Source organism: Apis florea, unplaced genomic scaffold (assembly GCF_048593485.1).
Source record: "Apis florea isolate Af1SG1 unplaced genomic scaffold, ASM4859348v1 contig_3158_pilon, whole genome shotgun sequence".
Classification (NCBI taxonomy): Eukaryota; Metazoa; Arthropoda; class Insecta; order Hymenoptera; family Apidae; genus Apis; species Apis florea.
Window position 1 is genome coordinate 1,179,139 of NW_028256713.1, and position 22,844 is coordinate 1,201,982.

Consider the following 22,844-nt stretch of genomic DNA (forward strand, 5'->3'; position numbering starts at 1 on the left):
AAGAATACTTTATACACGTTTCATTTGAAAATTAGATAAAACATTGTAAGCAAATTGATGGCTCGAATTGAAATTTAAATAATGCGAACTTGAATAATTATGATAATAATGATAGATCGAGGGGATAATAACGGGTCCCTTTGTGAAAATGGAAATTATTTTAGAAACATTCCCAACTAGGGGAAAAACGCGTTGTTGTTGATAACGATCGAATATTCACACGCCACACGCGTACGAATTGTTCACATGTCTGTGTGTTTCGCGAGTGAAAGTCCCCATTAATGTCCAACCGAGCACATTAGAGGATATTTAAAGAATTTTTACTTATTTTACGAGAATTTCAATTTAGAAACCAAGGAAAGAGAAAGCAAGATTAATCGAATAACGTTTTCAATCCTCTCTCTTCGGTTCGGCTCGTACCGAACATGGCTGATCCGAAGGAGCCGTGACACCATTGCAAATGAGTAATTTAGTTCTTTTTTTTTTCCCTCCTCGAACGAGAGAAAAAGAAGAGAACTCTGACTATATTTGAATAAATACAACGAATACATTAATCTAAAGAAAGATCGAGCTCGTTCGAGATCGAGTAACGCGTGTATATAAGTAGAGGGGAGGGAAAAGAATAAGAGAGAAATCTAATTGTCGATTTTTCCACGCGTAAAGAAAGCGAGGATAAATAATTTTTTGGAAATTTTTAAAAATTTTCTAAATTTCTAGATTAAATCCTTAAGATTTGTTTCTAGAATCAAGAATGCATTAAAAAAAAAAAAAAAAGAAATTCACAAATTTCTCTATTTCCTTGTTCTCCACCAAATCTATTGTATATATATTTCTCTCTCTCTCTCTCTATATATATATATATAATATTAATAAAGTTATATTCTTGACGGATCCAAACATTTATAATACAGAGAAACACGACCTTAATTCGTTGAATGGTTGCACAACGCGAACAGCGATGTGGATCCAGCACGTGGCGAACGAAGAGGTTCCCAGAAGAGGTTACATAGACAGTACGGGTAGATCTTTCAAACAAGACAAATCGAAATAATAGAAGCTAATTAACTTACAACTATCTGTATTCGCATGGGATATATTGGTGTTAACAACCAATTCAAATGTGTTTACTGTGTTGAACCATCGTCTAACGATATTCTTAGACCAGACACCCGAAACACGTTTATTTTCAATTAGCGTGGGCCTCGTATATCGCGGCCATGTCTTTACCAGCACGCGAAACGAAGAAGGAGAAGAAGGAGAGACTCGATAATGAGTCTCGTAATCGTAAAAGTGAGCCGAATTTACGAGTGCAACAAAGTCACGTTCTTCGTTGGAGGATGAACTTTCAGTTTATACTGTTATACGTATGTGTCACATTTTTATCTATTTTTTTTTTTTGCTATTCAATAGCGAGCATATTGAATAACAAGAAACTTCATTGTCCTCGATTTTTATCAGAAAGAATTATAAAATAATGATACACACGTGACGACAATAGAAAAAGTTTTTTGTATTTCATTTAAGCTCCAAGGGAATATTTATTAACATAGAAAGATGCAAATTTGAAAGAAAAGTCGATGAGCTCGACGAACTCGATCAAACGTAAAATTAAATTTGATTTCTTATGCTTTGTATGCTTTGACAAGCACGAATTTCCACGTATTGTTTTTTTTTTTTTTGAATTATTCGAATAAATGATTTAATAAAAAGATTCAAAACCATTTAACAAGTGTAATGTTTTATTAAAAATCAATGAGTATATTCGAAGATATTTCTAGTAACTAGTTCAGTTACTAGTTTAGGTACTAAGCAAAATTTACAAATATATCAAAGAATCAACTTCACTTCCACTATCGATAATATTATTTTCACTTGGTACATCAGACAACAACATATCTGCACAAATTTCTTGTATATTCGACAGATTGATCTCCCATTTTTAACTGCCACATAAATAAAATAATTACGAAAAAATTTTTTAAAAGATTGATTTCTTCTTGCTCGAGCATGTAAAAAACACATTCGTAACATTTCGTTTACATACAATATTCATAATGGCAATGAAGTTGATTTGTTATATTTGTAAATTTTGTTTAGCAGCATCGATTGCTTCTTCCAATCGTCAATGTGTCGAGAAAACTGAAAATTGAAATCATTGACGAGATTGAACAATACAACCTGTCCCATTGGGGCCCACAAGGGATTTTAAAATCCTCTTCTCTACTCAACAACGTCGGTGCGCGAGATCGATCGAGAGACCACCCTGTTGTTAGTCTCTCGACAGAAGGCGGACCAAGATCTAGATTGATTGAACTGAATTAACGCGTTAAAGCGCGAGGAACGAGCGCAGGAAAGGGGGGCGAATTGAGCGATCGAAAACGCAGTTCCTGGGGGATGGGAGGGTTGCTAGGTACACCGTTCAAGGGGCATATGGAGAGAAACGTGGTAGTGCACCTGACCCATATAACGCCGCGGTATTGATCGACCTAATTCCGTTAAAAGCCGGCCACCACCTCCTCCGCCCGCAGAGATTGCCGGCCGAAATTACGTAAGCTAACCTACTGACTCACTGCACCCGTTGCCGCGCCACAAACTTTCTTCTTCTCGTATCTCACACCCCTCCCCAATGATTTTCCCCAAATTTTTCTCAACATTCCGCCCGTTCTTTCATTTAATTCAAGTTTGGATCGATCTCGAAATATGGATTTTTCGATCTTTGGAAAATAATTGATATTTAATTGGAATATTTAGAAAACGAGCGATTGAATCTTGGGACCTTTGGATTGGAATGGATTGATTCAAGCTTTGAATGAGCGTTTGGAAAATGGGTCTCAAAATTAAATCTCATTTGAACTTTTGAAAATAGGTCTTTCGATCTTTGGAAAATAATTCTTTGAATATTTTTGATATTTGGAAAATCATTGAATCATCTTTCGAACATTTGAAGAAGATATAACGGATCATTGAATCTTTACAGTTTTGAAAAATTTGGACTTTGGATGTTTAAAAAAAATTTCAAGTGTACATCACGATTATTGATGAAAAATTGTCGGTATATTTTTAGGCAATGGAGTAAGATACGCAGATCAAATTTTCATAATGCTAGTCACGAATCCTGATAGCGAAATATATATTTTTTTTAACAAAACATCCGTCAGTGTTCGAGACTTAAAAGGTTGGCAGCGATTTCATCCGATTTCATTGTTAGAGGCTATAAATTCTGCCACGTGGGTGCAAAGAAAATAGATATAACCGTTCGGTATAATTAGATGATCAAGTTACTCGAAGCATCCGTATTGCCTCAAACATTCCAGCACACTGAACAGACGTATCTAATATCTTTGTATTTATTTTATTAATATTAATGCAATTACTTTTTCTCGCATCCCTTAAACTATTAACTCTAATAAATATTATCTAATGAATTTTCATCCAAAAAAACAGTTATTATTTTATATAAAATTAAAGCAAAAACAATTTATAACAAAATTACAAATTCATTTATTTACGTCAAAGAAATACGATTCTCTCAAATTTCTTTAAAATAATCGAAACGAGCACAAAAGAGTTAAATCCCCAATTTATATCAAATGTTTCCTTTAAATATTCCTCGCCACAATACGATACCACGTAAACATTCGTGGAAATCAGGAAACCATAAAATCCACCCACTAAAATATTCATTCCTGAACGTTCATTGGAAACCAATGTCCATAAACACCGAATAATTCAATCCCGGTCGTGCTAAAGACCGCGATCGTGATCGAAATTGATCGTCGAACGAAAATCGAACGGAAGATATTTCGAGCTGGTGAAATTCACGAATTATAAAAAGCGGGCGATCGATAGCCGTGGAATAATTCAGTTCCATTGAACAACGAAAAGGATGTTAATGAGACGCGAAAACAGAAACATACATATATCGTGAAAACGAATGTAATGAATTTTAATAATCTTCAACATTTGTCAAGATTTATTAAGAGGACGGGGAAAAAATTAACGGTCATTTATTCACGAGTGTAATTAAAAAATATAATTGTAAACCGTGCTTTGATCAATTGCCTTTAAATTTCTTATTTATTTAGCCTTCTTGTTTGTTTAGCCTTTCGTAACGTAAAGATATCCTATTTCATTGCAATGAAATTGATACGATTCAAGAGGATACACTAAAAAAAAAAAAACGTACAAACAAATCACTCACGTTTTGGTTAAACAAGTTTGAGGTTAGATCAGATAAAGCGATGAAAACACATTAACCTCGAATTTCGAAAGAAAGAAGAACGCTAAAATCAATGTTTCGATTACACGAATTGATGATGAACATAGGTTTACCGAACATAACCTCAAATTTGAAAAGAGGAAAAGCTAAAATTGAACTACAGAAAATATTAACCTATTGGTTAGGTGTAAGAGATCGAAAGCGTAATAAGTAGTCACGGATTCGAAGAAGATCGTTTGCAATTTCGTTACGCGAAAAAGAAACACAGTGTTGCACAATTTACAAAGTTGCAGTGGCAACATGCCGCAGACTGGCAGAATGGTCTCGCGTGCACGATTGCGTGTGAAAGGCCAAACAGGGCCACCGTTCGTTCTACGAAACGAGGCTACACGGTGAAAGAAGAAACTACTCTTACATCGTTTGTTTTTCATGGGCGAAAGCTGCTTTGTTGTAATTTCGAAATTTTATCGGCGAGGCCGAGCATACATCATGAAGTTGCCTCTTGTTAGAAATAGTTCGAGTGGAAGAAATTTTCGAGGATGACGTTACCGTGAAAGGAGAGTGGCTGGATCTATAGGGAATTTCGATGGAGTCACCGAGTATTTTTGTTGGTTATATCGATACTATACTATATACTAACTTCACTTGGCTCCTTATATATTCCGTAACACGAAATGTGAGTAATAAAAGTGAATTAGTTTTAAATACACATATAATGGTGTATAAAATGACTCGAGAGAAATTGAATTAGGTTAGAATACACGAAACGCTATTTTATAAGAAAATTCATCTAGAAAATTCTTTTTTTTTTTTTTTTTTTGCTAGAACAACCAAATCTCTCAAACGTAGAGATTTCATATTTTTTGTTTTACGTTTTTGAACGTGAAAATCAACATTGTAATTTATCGAGATAGAAACGTAATTATACATACATACCTATTTATTTTCATGACATCGTTCTAATTACAAATCATTTATACGTAAAATAAATATTACAGGTATTACAGACCGACAGTTCCAGTGTTAAAAAATAAAAGGAAAACGTATAAAGAAAATTACGAAGAAACGCAAGTAAACCCAATTTAATTCGCAGCAACTGTTAAACCGTGTCTACCGTATCTACCATTAACTACTTTTTGAAAAACTTGAACAAACGTTTCATTCCTTTTTTCACCGCAAAAAACAGAGAGATTTTTCCACAAGTCCTTAAAATTAATAGCAGCAACGATCCTAAACCACAGCCTATAACACACAACACCACCACCGGTCGATCGAGACCGACACGCATCCAACAAAAGCAATCGGAGAAAATCCGCTCGAAGGAGCAACTTTGTTCAACCTTCGAAAGGCCAGTCACACCGGTGATGAATTTCGCTTTAGCGAGGGATCCTTGGCCGGCGTGCAAGGTCTTCGCCAAAGCGGAGGCCCGCTTTCGTCATCGATACGCCCATCGTGATTCGAAAGGCATCCCGATTTCTCGCGTGTGTGACCTCTCCTTTCACGTGGGGCAGGTCGTGCCATGGCCAGGTGCAGCCGAAAACACAGGCCGTCTACCTGCGTGCCTTCGCCCTCGGCTACCGGACGTTGCACCTCCTCCTCTCTTCTCCTCTCCTCTCCTCTCTCCTCTCCTCTCCTCTCCTCTCCTCCTCCTCTTCCCTCCGCCACCAGGCGGTGGGCTTCAACTCGTCCTTTGTGAGGAGGATCTCTTCGTCGAGGCCTCGGTCGTGCACGACTACGCCCAAAGGGGGGAAAAGAGGAGGGAGAGGGGAGGAAAGAAAGAAGGGGAAAAAAAAAAAAAAGGAAGGAAAAGTCGAAGTCTCGGGGTCGTTGCCATCGTGAAACAGTCGTTCCACCCTTCTGTCAGAGGGGAGACGATTATAGGGGGAGGGGAAAGAGAGAGAGGCTTCTCTCTCTCTCTCTCTCTCTCTACATGACCGAAAAGATGCAGCAGGTAGATGAAAACGGTGGGTTTCGGAACCACTCGAAGATGATGAGAAGCATGGAGAATCCTTTGCAGAGAATATCTCTCTCTTCGTTGAGAGGGGAGGGGGGGGATTTAACGTTGTATTATTGCACGATTGATACATTGGGGGAGGAAAGATGGTGAATGAGCATTCCCCCATTTCACAACGATACATAATTTGATTTGTCTTAAAAATCGCACAAATTTTTATTATATTGGATCGATATAAACGTATTAAACGTAATATATATTATTTTCGTTCGATTCATCTAGAGGAAGAAAAAATTATCTACGAGGGCATTAATATTCTTAGCCTTTAATAACGAAACGAGCCTCTTCACTATATCCCATCCCCATATAACGAAGATACATGGCAAGGAAACGATTCAACGTTCATTATTCAACCTTTAAAAGTCTCGGCTTATCCACCGCACGAAGAACGTTTGAAGAGCGTTTCTCGACGATTAAACTCGTCTCGCGGCGGTCGTGTCGCGCCATAAAAATGAAATTACGATTTTGTAACGCCAGGAGACGAGAGGCGACGGTTGTTGTTTCACAGTTCTCCGGTCCTAAATCATAAAATTCACCGCTACGCTCGCCAATTGTGCCGTTTAGATTCACCTTTGTGTGTACGATATACCTGAAACGGACATTTAGGGGACAAAATCTGTTCGATGTCATTGTCTTCGAATGTTTTCTTTCACGGTATGTTGTTTATTTTATTTTTATTTTTATGGAGCATGAAAAGTTAAATTTAGGGGCGTCGGTCGGCCCATAATAGTTGTCAGCAATGAAGTTTTCATTAGACAGGATATAAATACCTTTCGATTTATTGCGAGGAGACGCGCGGTAGGATTAAATTTTCAAGAATTTAGGACGAATATAATTAAATTTCAAATAACGAGCAAAAGAAATAAATTTTTTAGAAATACGTTTCTCCCTAATATACAACATTAACAACTTTCTCAAAAATTTATAAATCTCAAAATCAAGCATTCTAACCTCCAAAATTATTCTCCAAAATTATCAAAACCGATACATCTCTGAAGAGACAAATTTCACAAACTTAAAAATCCAAAATCTCGAATATCTCAAATGTTCAAAAATCAAAATCGAACGATTCCAAATCGACGCGACGTCGAAATCCTCGTAAATAAAAAACAAAACTTAAAAAAAAAAAAAAAAGAAAGAAGTCACCGAAGCGACATCATTGCTAGACAAAAATTGCCCTTGGAAGGGTCTCTCTCCCCCAAGGTAGAAATTCCGCGTTGGTCGGGTCTCACGAAACGCGGTCCTCCCCCGTCGAATCGCAACGGTTGGATCGGATTCCAGAATGTTTCACGAGGGTTGGAGAGAGGAGAGAGGGAGAGGAAGAGAGAGAGAGCACTTGGACGACTGCGTGCGGTGGAAAGGCCGAGGGACAGGTGTCCGGCGAGGGTGCGTTCACGGTCTAACGATCGGGAACCAGACGCCTTTTAACGCTCTCCCCTCGTTGCAACGTGTGGGTGCGCGCAGCTTTTTTCGAATTAGGAGGAGGATACCTTCGATTTTTAGAAGCCGGCGTACAACGTATATAGGGTGAGGCACCGACGATTCGACATTCCCAGAGACAATGGCGTTGTGACGATCGATTGGTTTCCAGAATTATATTCCATACATTTGTTGAGGTGCAATTGTTGTATAACATTTGAGTAAGATTAAAGTAGATAAATTAAAGAGGAATGTAAATAGGTTGGTTAACGATAGGAATAATAATGCACAAAATTTTTTGGAATATTTGAAAACAAATATGTTGGATGTTAGTAGTAGTAATGGCCAGTAGTGGCGCTAGTGTCGTCGAATATATAATAGCAATGGTACAAGTGATGAACAGTAATTCGTAGTATTTATTTTCGTGAATAAAAATATTGGAAAAGTATTCGGTATTGTATTCAAAGATGCGATATACTCGACTATATCGAGAAAATAATATTCAAAACATTTATTACCCCAAAGATATTATTCCAAAAAAAAAAAAAAAAAGAAAAAAAATTTTAACGGTCGAGGCTGAAGTATTTATAGGAAGCCGATCATTTATTTTAAGCTTATTTTGTATTTTTACGATATAGTAACGTGCAGAAAGATTTCAAGATCGCTATGGTTATATCCGCACAAGTTTTGAATATGTATAAACGTAATTTACATTTCTAGCTAATTCCAATTCCTGCGGTCATTCGAACAGAGATATTAACATAATTATAAATTTATGAAAAACATGTGAATTTTTTACTATCCACCTATTCCATCATATCTTTATTATCTTATCGTTATTATCTTATATTTTGTAAATTAGATTTAGATGTCTCGTTAAATTTGTTGAAATTATTAAAAAATAAATATATACATATATATATATATAAATTAAACTTGGACACCTCGAAGAGATAACATATTTTTTCATGATATTAAAAATAATTATTAATCGTTACTCTTAGCACGAATCACCCTGTATACACGTGTATACGAGTGTTTAAGTATGCGTGTACGCAGGCTCACACGTGTCCACGCTAAATCTAGCGGAGGAAGGGTCTAGTCTAAGCGGCCAGAATTTTTCGAAGGGAGGCTGACACTCGCGTACGGTTACGACATATATCGTTTTTACGATCTCTTCGCGTCAACGAAAGCGGCCTGGATTTAAAAACATTATTCTTTTTTTTTTCTCTCCTCTTCTCTTCTTCTTCTTCTTCTTCTTCTTCTTCTTCGAAACCCATTAATGTTTGTGACGAGCTTTTTACGCGAGTTTTAAAATCATATTTTCTTCTTTTTCTCCTCGCGAGGTCTCGTTAGGTAAGGATTGACGAGGATTACGAGAATTAAAATAGTACTCACGATCCGGTTTACGTTCCAGGTTGGGTAGAAGGGTGGGTAAGTAAGGAATCTCCCGTTGGCTTCGGAATTGCAGGATTTTTGGTGAATTTTTGGAATTCTCGAGGACGGAAAGGACCTATCGACGTTAGGATCTCGAGTTAGCTGTGAGTTCGTGAAGCTCGTGTAATCGAGTTTTTTGACTGTTACGAGTAGACTGCAGAATATAATTCGAATATACTCGCGTAGATGTTAAGAAATTTTTATGAAACGAGGAAATGCGAATCTCCTGTCCTGTCACGAATCTTTCTCCAAGAAATATGTGCGAAAGAAATTTCAAGATATTCGAATTTCTCTCTGCACACGAGTGTTAATACACGTAATATCCTTTTGATCCAAAAAAAGAATCTATATGTATCTTTTTCGATTTCTGTAATACGAGCACGTTGAACGCACACAACAATAATTCGTTAAACGAATTAAGACACGAATCTATTCTACGATACGAAATATCGATTAATGCAAAACTTACGCAATATTTTTCCTCCGTGTTTTCGTTCGCACATTTTCCCATTTTTTTTTTTCTTTTAATCGTTGCACAAAGATCCGCAGTCTACTTACGTACAGGACAAAGTGGATGGATCGAATACGTACCCAATCACGTGTGGCACGTCGATGGAGTGGGAAGATGCCCGTTTTCGATCACCTGCCATATCGGCGAGCCTGGCGAAATCTGTGTCCTGGTCGGCCAGCCGTGCGCTTTTACGCGACTCGAGCAACCTGACCTCGTCTATACGTTTGGTCAGCCTCATCGTCTGCAACAAGATCAACGTACTCTCGTCAGATGGGGCGAAAAATTTCAATTTTAAAATTTATACCCCTTTGCACTCGTATGTCGCCATCCTACATTCAAGTAAATATAAATATGTATAATATAAATTCTAGGGAATTTTTTGTTACTTGATTGGCAATCATTTTAAATATAAAATACGAGGTTCGATTCTTTCGAAGGAGAGAAAGTAGAGAACGGTTGTTCTAGTCACGTATAATACGAGAATTTGGAAGATGGAGGATTGAAATTGTAATCCCTTGATTCCAGCTGACAAAAATAGAGACTTTCGTCACTATTCGAGGGGATTAGTCGAATAGATCGTATACAAATTTTAAAACTGTTCGATTATGAAACTGTCTTAACGGTTAAGTTGATAAATCCATTGTAAAGAGATTCGACGAAATTCCTTGTCGATCAATCAGCCGATACGGAGGAAAATTTTTCCTCAAAACGAGAGAAATCCACTTTTCGATTCTTCAAACAACAAACATTCCCCACGATTGTTCCACGACGTTTAAAAATCAACAAAGGCGGGAGATCAAATAAATTCAAAGTTCCATCATCGACGATATCCGTTCTCGCAAAATGCAAAAAAGAAAGAGTCGTAAGGAAGAATGTAGGAGGAAAAACGTTTGGGCCACGATGTTGTTCGTTGAACGGTTCTGGTGGATGGAGACGAGCCGAGTCGTGTCGAGTGGGGAAAGGAGGAGGAATAAAATTGCAAATGCAGGCTGACGCAACCCGCGCATGAATAACACGTGTCTCTCGGGGCTGTTCGCTGCTTGCAACAGGAATGCTGTTACCCGCGAACCGAGTAATTAAGAGGAAGTAATCACCGCAACGAGATTACGCGCCACGGTTGATCCAAAGTGGAGAAGGCGTCCTTCGAAATTTTCAATCTTTCTCCCGAGGATTGGTTTGGACGTCGTTTCGAAGAAGAAGACGAAAAGAAAGGAAGGAGGAGAAGAATTCCGGAGAGAGAGAATTTTTGAAGAGTGTCTCTTACTTTTTTAAAAACGGCGTCGTCTCTCGAGAGATAAAAATTGTTCGGATAGTTCGTAAAAGGAAGCCATGTTGAATTCATTTTCGGTTTGAATATTCATCGTTATTGCGTTATTATTTATACGTATAAGGTTATGAAAAAAAAAAAAGACGTTGTATCTCTCTCAAAAAATGCAATAAAACAAAGATCGGATAATTATCTGGATTGGACGATTACCAAAGCGTTATTGCACAATTGTAATAACGTCTACTATTAGAGAAATCTGAAGAATCATAAAGGGAATCATATATGTAAGTTGTTGTTATTTAATTTAGGATTATAAAAAAGAAATGAATCTGTGAATCTGATTTAATGATGAAAAAAAAAGGCAAGAAGTCGATGATAAAGAAATTATCGATACGAAACTGCGAGAAAATATACAATGTACGATGATTTTAATTTTGAAAATTCCTTTAATTGTGAAAAGAATTGTGACAAAGGTGGCGGAGCTCGAGCACAGTCCACTTGGAAACTTCCTTCCTTTGAAAAACAATCATGAATAAAATATAATGGCGAATGATGGTTAAATGGAGCGTGGAAATCGAACGAATTCTAATTAACACGTTTAGAAAAAAAAAAAAAAAAACTTGGAAAACTCGGATTCACAAACATTATAACGTAAGTGAACGGTACGTTACGCCGAGTAGGAAAATGAGATCGGCGGAACGAGCCGGTGGCAATTTCTTTCTTTCTCCTCGAACAGATATATCATCGTTTGAAAAATACCTGGTACTGTTATACCAGATACTCGACTCCTTCCTAGCCTCACAATGTTTTTAGTTCCCCCGTTCGCTTGCCAGAGGGAACCAGTGAACCAGAAATTCTTACAGACGCCATTTTCCACAATTTTTAATTCCACAGGTTACGCGACTTGTTCCAGCAAATTCTAATTTCGAGGAAATCAACTTCAAGAAAAGGAAGACAAACTTTTCTAAACGCGTCCTTTATCCACCTCTTCTCCCAGTATATTTAAAAATATGTACAAAATTTTCCTCCTTCTTCCTCATCGCCCCCGATCGACCCCGTGAAAAGCTAAAACGATAGCGGCGGTAAAAGAAACATGCTTGAAAATTCCGCGGCAGCGAAACTCCATCTGTCGTGCAAAAGGAAGAAGAAAGGGAGCGGGTAAATCCGGAAACGTTGAAGTTGGTGGCGCGCGCAGACAAGGATCGAAGGAACCGAGGCGGTGGATCTATTTACCCGTGGCAACGTCGTCATTATATTCGCATTATCGTGGCCGGTCGAGCTCCAGCCCCATTCGAAAAACCGTTCGTACATTTCGAATTTATTTCCTCTCCTCGGTGCACGCGCTCATAATTGCAGCGAGCCGTGGCTGATATAGAGGCCGTGCAACGGAAACAGGATCCTCGTAGGTTATCCGTTCCTACGCGTGCGCGAAGAGGAACGCAGTTGGAGAAATAATATTAGACGATTTCGAGGCTGGCGATAAGAGGAGGAGATGCAAAGAGGAAAGACGGCCACGGGAGGATATCGTAACATGGGTGGAGAAGTTGGTGAATCGGTGGATCTCGTTGGGGGAGTGGAGTGTTGGAACAAAGAGAGAGAGAGAGAGAGATTTGGAGGAATACTCAACATCTTCCAAAATTTTCCCAATAATACGCAAATAATACTTCTCGTTTTTCAAACCAATTTCTCGATTCGATTCTTCGAAAAACAATAGCCAATCGATATTTTTACTTATATATGTACTAATATCTAATTTCAATTCGAAAATTCACTTCTTTAAATTCACGTTATTATTACTCTATCATCCCTTTCGAGTGGATAAAAGAGGATATCTCTAAGCACGAGGTTTAAGAATCGCTATCTTTTCGAAATGGGGCTGATTCTCCATCGCCTGTTATATAATTTCGATCCCCCCCGGCCGGTCACCGAGATAGGAATCACGCGTCGGTGAATTCGGCGTGTAAATGTAATACACCGACGTAACGAATGTCACGCACGCCGTCAGTGTCCCAACTCGGGACTATTCTCTCTCTCTCTCTCTGTCTGTTCGTTCCCTCGCGCAGACAACACACAGAAGACATTACCGTTATAATTCGATTTCGAGTCAGTTCAATTACAGACGACGTAACAACGTCTGAATTACAAGCTGTCCACTCTGAGGCCCTAGGGTTCCCCAGAATCGACGGACGAACGTTACCAGACGAAATCGGAATGGAGAAAGGGGAGAAAAAAGAGAGAGAGAGAGAGAGAGAATGTTGTATGCACGTCAGAAGCTCGGGTCTTTGGCGTCCCACCTACTCTCAGCTGTTAAAATACGTCTGTAAACGCAGCTGCCAGACGCTTTTTCGAGGTTTATCTACGCGTGCTAGTCGAAAACCATTTCTTCTCTCTCTCTCTCTTTCTTTTTTTTCTCCTTCTTTATCGGCCAGACTGCTGTTCATTAACCCGTCGTTTTACGGACCACCTCGTGAATGGAACCCCTTTTTCGTGCACGCGTGGTGGGAATCGACTGCAGCAGCAGCAGCCTTTTAGGCGCGATCCAAACGGTCTGTCTTCCGTGCGGGGGAGGGCACCAGTTTTGTGCGTTTGTGGTAGCCACGATTTTCTTTTTTTTTTTTTTTGGAAGAGGAAGAGGAGGAGGATTTTCAGCGCTCCTCGTTTACAGCGTATTTACAGCGTGAATATCATAATTCATCGAATATGCCAGGTTAGCACTTTATCTTTTGCTCGATGTTGGACTGATTAGTCGCTGAGAGCACACGGATTGGCAAATTCATCGAGATTCAAGAGATGAGATTGTCGGTCACGAAAGCAGTCGTATCTGTTCTGATTATTCTCAAGTAGTCGAAAACGTAATTGGTTAACTAAGATTTCGAATAAAGTTGAATTGAATATTTATTACAATATAGCTATTGTAATTGATTCGCTTTTCACGTAACCTCGACCGTTTGGCGCTACGATTATTTGCTTTTGTTATTATTACGTTTCGAACGAAATAAATTATCGAAATACCTTGATTAAATAATTAATTTATTCATCACTGTCCTCGATTAGTGCTCGAATTGGCGCGCGGGCGATTAAAGGTTCGAGAAAATCAAAAATAATTTGCCGAGTTTCATAATAACTCGTTGCTTCTCGAAAGAATGAAATCGTAACAATTCGCTTGAAATTTCTAGGATTTCACGATCTCCATCGTTGGGTGTGTTCAATTTTGAAGAGTAAGAAATCGACGAAGATGAATTCCTGCTCGAATTATTACCTTCCTCTCTTCCCGTCTATCGAGGAGCAAAGCAAAAGCGTGACGCGGAAAATAGACAGACCGTGTTAGACCGTGCACGTAGAGATGTATGATGTAACACAATAAATATTTCCCAAGGTTGCAGCGACATCTGCCGATTCGTTCATCCTTTGTTTCCCCTCTTTCCTTTTTGTAATTAATCGTGGATGATCAGAGATCTGGAATCCACGGATATCATTAAGGTTAAAAGTTTCCTTTCGGGGAAAAGAAAAAAAAAATGTATCCGATCTTTTGCAACGAGTGTATACGCGCTTCGACCACATCTGTTTATTTTCTGCGCAGTATTCACGTGAAACAAATCGACCGAGAGACTCGTCCGCAACTTCAGTTCAAAAGGTCAGAAATTTTTGCGGAATCATGTCCAATACGATACACGATTACCATTCCAATTCGCTCCTTCCACGATTCTTATCCCACACTTAATACTTCGCACAGATAATTCTGTAATAATACAAATGTAAATAAAATTCGATCCGTACCGGTCTCGAACACGCTTCACGTTCTCGGCTCGTCCATCACGCTCGTGATTAAATTTAATCGTAATCGAATACCAGATCTCGATTTTTTTCCAAAAATACCAAAAAACGAGAGGAGAAAAGTGCGTAAAACAAGAGATGAAATTTCACGCGTATTCAAAATCTCGTCCAATATGTGTATATATATATATATATATATATATGTGTATATACATATGATGGTAGATTAATCAAAAATCGGCCCCCGTGAACCATTAGATCGAGCGTCGCGACACGGTTCTGGGACCACAACTACCATTCCGTATCCATACGCCGATTTACGATTCCGCGTAATTGCGAAAGACCTTAACGTCCGATAAAAGCCCCTTCCCTTCTGCCACATGTTTTCACGCGGCGTGGAACGTGGAACGCGTCGTGTACTATATACTATACATATATATATATATATATATATATACATAGTATATATACAAAGAGAGAGAGGGAGTGGGGCGTTCAAGGCCGACAAGGCGACACCGATTAAACATTAGGAAAGCGGAACAGAAAGAGGAAAGGGAAGAAAAACTCTTCTCGAGTTCCTCCTTTCGATTACTTATTATAAGATCTCTAACGGTGATAGGTTAATATTCGTTAGATAATGTTAGGACGAGGATATTTGATTAGTGATTTTGATATCGAAGGATACGATATTGTAAGTAATAGTAGATTTTATTGGAAAACTCTTTATTCAGTCTTTTTCGAGTATTGTTTAAGTTAATAACGAAGATGAAAGTGGTCGGAATAACCGATACCTGTTGCATCGACGATGATGGAACGGACGAGTGATAATCGTCACTCGCGGGAAATTATATGTTATATATATATATATCGATACTCGCAGATATTCCCGTTAAGATTCGCTTTGTTTGTGATTTTACAACGACGGTGTTGCGCCATTCAGGGATCTTATTTTAAATACGTTTAACGGATTACATCATTACGAATCCTTATCTCTCTCTGAAATATGAAATAATAGCATAATCAATGTTAAATAGCAACTATCATCGACTACCTCTCCCATCAACGGACTCTTTTTAATAATAATGAATATTAAAGCTGATAACTTGGAATTCTAAAGTCGAAAATATTTATCGGTGAATCTATCGCTTGTGTAAAGACGCGACAGAGCAAACGATTGCGAACGTCAAAGTAATATCGCTACATCAATGAAAATTCTTTTTTCACGTTCACGATTGTAACGACAAACGAGCGTGCGTACCATCGATCGTTGCCCAATCTCTCATCACGCGACGAATGCACGCGAACGTATCTTCACGAATATTCATTTCGCAAATATACACTCGACATAACGAATAACCCAACTCATCGAAAATACAACCACCGTTCGATTTTCTCGAAAGTTTTCACAATCCTTCGCATCTTTTCTCTTCCTTAAGTAAATCTTCGATTCGTTTGCACGAGACACCGACATAACCTATATCTGGCATACAAAAACGTTCCCATCGAAAATATAATCCTCGTCATTCGACTTTCTCGAAAGTTTTCACAATCCTTCGAATGCCTTTCTTAAGTAAATCTTCGATTCATTTGCAATTGACACCGACATAACCTGTATCCGACATATTAAAACGTAAATCTTTGATTCGTTTGCAAGAAAATTGACACGAGACACCGACATAACCTGAATTCGGTACATTACGAAAACGTCGCCGTCAAAAGTATAACCACTATTCGATTTTTTCGAAAGTTTTCACAATCCTTCGTATCCTTTCTTAAGTAAATTTTCGATTCGTTTGCAATTGACGCGAGACACCGACGTAACCTGTCCATCCAACATATTAAAAATCTTCGATTCGTTCGCAAGAAAATTGACACGAGATATCGACAACCGACGCATTACAAAACGAACATATTACGTCCTCGTCAAAAATATAACCACCATTCAATTCTCTCGAAAATTTTCACAATCCTTTTTCGCATCCTTTTCTTTTCCTCGAGTAAATCCTCGATTCGTTTGCAAGAAAATCTTGACACCGACATAACCTGTATCCATAACATATGAGAAAAACGTCCGCAATAATAATTGGAAGAAAGATTTGATTAAAAGTTCGAGAAGCAAACAGTAATCGCAAACATTTCATGAAACAAGCCGAACAGAACAGAACCGTCCTGAAAACGATTACACTTTTCGTTTATCGAAAGTCGATACGGAATAGCCGGCGGTCGGCTAGCCTTTTTTCCGCTTGAACTCTTTCACCTTCGTGTGGCTCGGCTTAAAGGCCAGCGAGAGGACGGAAGAACGTTCAAAGGTCACACGCAGGCGGCGATCAAAGGCGATCTGTCGAGGCGGGAAAACGCGGGAGGAGAGGGAGAGGCAAATACGAAGGAAGAAGTGAAATGGCGGTGGAAAGGAGGAAATCCATAGAAAACTGGGAAGAGAGGGGCAGGAGAGAGGAAGGAAGAGAGAGAAAGAGAGAGAAAGAGAGAGAGAGGAGATTGAAAGAGGAAGTATGCTCGAGGTCGGCATGCTCTACGCCCGTGAGCCACGTGCGCTGCACTCGAGAGCGCACTTTCACCGGCCACTTTCAAATTTCTCTCCCCTCCACTGCCGCTCACTGCTCAGGCATTTTTTCCCCCTCTCCATCCAAGGCTTATCCTGTCGTCCGTTTATCCGAAATACGGCATAAGGCGATGGTTGTGGGTGAGCGTATCTTTTTTCCATTCGTCGCGGTTTTTCCACTTTTGGCCCTCTTGAAACACGACGATTCTCGAAAAGTCAAATACCCTAGCGAAGTAATCGGTCTCTTACCGAATTCTTGCGTCAAGGATTCGACGACAACGGCAACGACTTTCTTATGCGCGCGCAAAGGGAACGACAGGCATGGCTGCGTGACTGGTATTTGTGCTCGATGCTTCGAGAAGATTGGACGAAAATTTGGCTACGAAGAGTAAGATAATGGGTGAAAGTTTCTACTGAGAGAGGTTTTTTTTTTTACGATGGACAATGATTTTATTTCAAATTATTTTATATTTAATCATAATTCGTGTGATTTAAGATCAAACTTTCAAAACATTGATCTGAACGCATCTACTTTGAATTCTCTTCTTTCTTTTTCTTTTCTTTTTATTTTCGAGGCAGTGAGTGTATACACGCATGTGGATATCAGTTTTAAAAACGGAATTGCGTAACGATTGTTAGATAACGAGGCACGAATCTCACGGCTCGTGACGCCGCGATTCAAAGGAGAATTGATCGAACAGAAATTTTGGGTATAATAGTCTCGTAATTTTCGTATCGTTCTTTAAGAAGGCGCGTCAAATTTGTTTGATCTTCGCGAGTGTTTCCTGGTCGAACGTCGAAGGTAATTTTAAGAGAGTCGTGATTATCGAAGTTTCTAGATTTTTTTTTTTTCCTAACGAATTCTTCGTACACTCGTATAATTGAAACTTTCATTATCGAAATGCTCTATTGTATACGGATATTCCCCTGTCTAAACTGGCTATTCCATCGCGTTCCATTTCCTTTATTAAATTAAAACGCGCGTTAATACCATTGTGCGATTATGACATCAAAGAGAAAACGCGTGACGCCATCGTGTAATTAAACCGGAGATATTTAAAAACTTTGCAAAAAAAGAAGAATAAATAAATAAATAAATAAAAAAGCGTAACACCGAATTAACCTTAATTTTCAAAGTTTATTTCCTTCGTCTAAAATTCGAGCATTCAAATTCGTTCGTTCATTCACGCACCTCCACTTTCCTTCCTTTCCTCTCCTTTCCTTTCCTTCGATTCCGCAACGACACGGTTAATCGACGGTTAAAAAGAGAGGAAGAATCGTAATCGAAATGTCGAACGGAGAGAATCGCTCGAGTCGAGGAGGACCAACGGTGGTTTGCGGCTGTGGAACGTTGCGAAACGCGATGCCGGGTGAAAGTGCATTCGCTTCATTTCACAAGGTATAGCGCACTCTCTTGGACGCCGAATCGGTGAAGAGTTTCGCGAGCACCAGCGCTCGAAGCGAGCGCGTGTCGCAACCAACGTTGGTCTTTGTTGGCCAACACGAAATGTTGTTCAACTTGTGCAACTCGAAAAAAAAAATATATATATATATATAAATAAAAACTCGATCGGATGGGCTTTTGGACGGATTTCGTTGAATTCTGTTATTCGTTAGTGTTTGTAATTCGCAGTTCGTTACCGTGCCATGGAATTTTTCATCGTGACGCGACTGTTGTAACGGTCGATGAATGGCGAGTGGGATTGGGAAGGAGAGGGGAGGGGAGGAGTGAGATTCGAATTAAAGAGGATATCGCGATCGATCGCGTAAAATTGAAAATGAAACGAGCGCGGAATAGATAGATAGATAGATAGAGGATTTTTTAATTTCAAAAATTAAAAAATTTTTTAATGTCTTTTGAAAAATCGGAGAATTTGTAAGTCTAGCAATCCGATCCGAATATTTGAAAATCGGAATATTTAAAAGTTCTCTTTGGAAATTTTGAAATTAAAAAATTTGCCAAATCGAATGTTTGTAAATCTAAAAATTTGAAAGTCCCTCTCTCTCTCTCTCTCAATCAATTTGGAAAGTTTTACAAATTTATTAAATATTTCCAAAAATTTATCTGTATCGATCATTTTACGATTATTTTATTCCGGAATTCGCTCGATTACCGGTGATGGATTCGCTTGGCGCGAAGTAATTTGTTTAAAAACGTATAAACATTCGCGGTAAACTCGATCAATTGTAAGATAGAAACGAAGAAATCTACGAATCATTGAAAGAGTTTATTATCCAACTACGTGATCAATGTAGCACCATCGGGTGTCATTATGTTAATAAAAATTGTTATTTTCAAGCAACTGTTACGTCACGAAATTTAATATTACATCAACGATTACTTGCATACGCGAAACACATCGAGTGTAATCGAGGTTCAATTATATTAGAGATAATTGTTAGGTTTCACAGAGAAACAGTTCGAACGAATTGTTTACGTCATCCATACTAGCATCCATTAGCTATATATCTGTTCGAGAAAATTCGAAGCGCACATGTTCGAAATATGCAGATGGTATAATCGATTATTGAGAATTTATAATGATCGCCTGCGATTTTACCAAGTTGACTCGTTCAGCTCGAAAAAAAAAAAAAGAAAGAAAGAAAGAAAGAAAGAAAAAAAATTTTACCCAAATGCCATGGGTAGAAGCATGCTATGAATTTATAATATTTTTTTTACATGATGACATTTTCAACAAATGCTTGATGACCTTTAAATGACATGAAATCATATTTAACTGACGTCATAGGGGGAAAAAATACACAAACGAGACACGTTTCAAATAATCAAAAAGTATTTAGTATACAGATATTTTGAAAAACAGTTCGATGCTTCGCATCAAATGAAGTCGCCCGACTTCCGCGACGAAAATGTACAATCGAGAGGAGTAGTTCAACGATCGACGCGTATCGTACGTTTACAATTTCGTAAAATTGTCCGAGCAATGTCCCCGCCAATAAATCGTTACAAAAAAAACAACAACACGTCCAACACACCAAGTATTTTGATCGAAGTTCAAAATAATTTTCTTTCGACAAAAAGAATTCTTTCCCGCGAAAATATGCTAAATATACCGCAACAAGTCGATCAAAAATACCATCTTTAAAATAATTGCCAACCGGGAGGATGAGGCGATCGCAGCGACATCCGACCATGGTTGTCCCTGAAACTGCGCGAGTCTCGCCAGATATTTCGATTGCCGCGTATCTGATCGTTTTATCGAGCCATAAAAGTCTTAATCGATCGAGGAAACGTCTCGCAATGGGAATGCGCACGCGTCCAGTTTCGTTTACGTACGCGTTACAATTTCTTCCTTGGCGATCTCTCGTTCGATACCATTTTCGACGCGCGGTTGGAACGCGAAATCGACGAGATCGAATAAACGGTGGCCAAGGTCTTTCCGGGTTTGCAAGTGTATTTTGAACGGATTGAACGAAAACAGGAAAGGGAAGCCGCATTCCATCCGAACAATGATAACTGTAAACGCGGCTCGAACGAATAAAGCCATATCCCTCCCCTCCTCTCTCCCTCCTTTTCAAGATTATTCGATTATTTCCGCTCAGTGGAACAGACCTCAGACGTTTGGTTTCCCCGTGTCCATTTCCACGCGCTGAATATGGTAATTTCGACGAACGAGATTCGTGGATATTTGTGTCAAGAGGACACAACAACGTTTAGAGCGGCGTTGCTTTTACGCGAGTTTGAAGTTAGATTTATCTCGTGCCAGGATGTTGATCGAAGTGATTTTATCTCGTTGAAAGATGCTACTAGATAGAATGCTACGTGAAATGCAACGTACGACTCTTCGATGAATGATAAAGGAAAGGATCGTTTTCCTAAATAAAATTGTGTTTCCATTGTGCCTGTATAAAGAATTTCACGAATATACTCCGTACGCATAATATCCATATAGAGCACGAGTTCAACTATAAGTTTTCCGTATCCGCGTGGCAATAAATTAAACCTACTCGTTACAAGTTGTAATCTCGACATTCCTCGACAGCTGAGCTGTCGATATCACCTGAAGCGCGATAAATCACCAATTAAACTCCGTAAAGGGCGATAGACGTCGCCGATTAGCAATAGAAAACGAAAGGTATCCAGGTGGTTCACGATTTTCAGAGTTTATCCGATGTGAATGATTCACGTACAAGTTGGCCGGACAACCAGCCTCTAAGACTATTTATTCGGCGCACGATTCATCAGAGATCCCACGCGTTTCTCGCGAACGTAGGCGGCTTCCACCAAGCATTTTCTCGACCATGGAAATTTTTATCAAGCAAAATGAGCCCAAAACTAAATTTAGAGTGAAATCTTTATTGTGTGTATATATATATATATTAGTGGAATTGAAAAATATATATCGATTAATTCAAATTTTTCTTCATTAATTATTATTACAGAAGGGGAATTCGCGTTGTCGAGAAGAGAGCAGTGAACGGAGTTCGTAGGTGCGACCGACTCGCGTCGCCATTGTTACATTAAGACACGGTTGTTATTCATAATCGAGCATAGTTTGAACACCTGCGCGGACACCTTAGTTGCAATCACGAAAGGTCAACGCGAAACTGGTGTACACCTGTTTCTCGATAACCGTGAACGTGGTAGTAGCGACTACTCTCCAGACCCAGTGTCGTACGTTCCTTTGTGTTCGTATTTTTGAATTGTCCCGTGGAAAAGAAAAGAATCGTCGAGATTTTCTTTCGTTTTCTCTTTCTCGAGCAACACAGTGCAGTACATATCTAGATATTGTACCACATGAAATCAACGAAATATGTTAATCCATTAATCTCAATTAACCCAACTGCACCACACAATTCACTTTTTCTTTAGAAAATTTCTTTAAAAATACATCGAAGAAACCATTCGGCAAACCACCAACTCGATTAACCCGCCATCTTGATTCCCCTCCTCCTTCTTTCTCCTCGATTAACCAAGAGCACGTAATCGACTTTTTCCCCGAAATAAAGAAGAAAACGCGGAGCGACTGTCAGCGACGTCTATCGCGAGACGCGAATACAAAAGCGATTTTTTTCGCCATCTTCTTTTTTCTTTTCTTCTGCTTGCATCGAGACGACGTATATAGAAGTTGAAGGGAGCCAAGAATCGTAAGGAAAGGCTTCATTTTGTTCCATTCACCGGTTTGGACAATCGTAGTAGCCGCGAAATGTGCAAACCGAGAACTGGAGGAACTAACTTTGCGGAGAGCCGTGACCCCGATCCAAGAATGCGACGAGATTCGGTTCGTGTAACGGGACACGCAAAATTCACTCGAGGGCCAATCTTAGCACCGAGCTACTTAATGTATTTCATCGGTGACCGGTTGGAGAGAAGAAAGAGGAGAGCACGAAGGAACAACGACGATACCTCTCTCTCTCTCTCTCTCTCTCTCTCTCTCTCGGGTTCCGTTAACGAACGGCCAAGAAAATTCGAGAGATTCGCATAAAATCGGGAGAGAGAGATCCCTTTTCCTGCGAGAGGGAAAGATAAATGCGAAGGGAATGGAATTTATTAAGAAGTCTCGTGGAAAATTTTCGCTTTTCTGATCAAAATTCTCTCCTGCTTTCCTTTTTTTTTTTTTCTTCTCTTTTTTTCGTTTCGTTCGCCACGAACGGGGGAGAAACGGACGAAGGAAAACGAGT

At 39.0% G+C, this 22,844-nt stretch overlaps 1 protein-coding gene and 1 long non-coding RNA gene across 3 annotated transcripts in view; one reads left to right on the forward strand and one right to left on the reverse strand.

Annotated features, from left to right (window-relative positions):
• Glut4EF (Glucose transporter 4 enhancer factor) overlaps positions 1 to 22,844 on the reverse strand; it is a 99,214-nt gene that overhangs the window by 49,946 nt on the left and 26,424 nt on the right. For both annotated transcript variants that reach the window (XM_086909548.1, XM_003690992.4), the window contains exon 2: positions 9,681 to 9,841. In XM_086909548.1, coding sequence (XP_086765674.1) covers positions 9,681 to 9,841 — 161 coding nt within the window. The remainder of the gene's footprint in view (positions 1 to 9,680; positions 9,842 to 22,844) is intronic.
• On the forward strand, positions 845 to 5,847 carry LOC147657416 (uncharacterized). Its single transcript, XR_015292407.1, has 3 exons — positions 845 to 1,364; positions 4,103 to 4,895; positions 5,218 to 5,847. It is a non-coding gene; the product is annotated as an uncharacterized LOC147657416 (long non-coding RNA).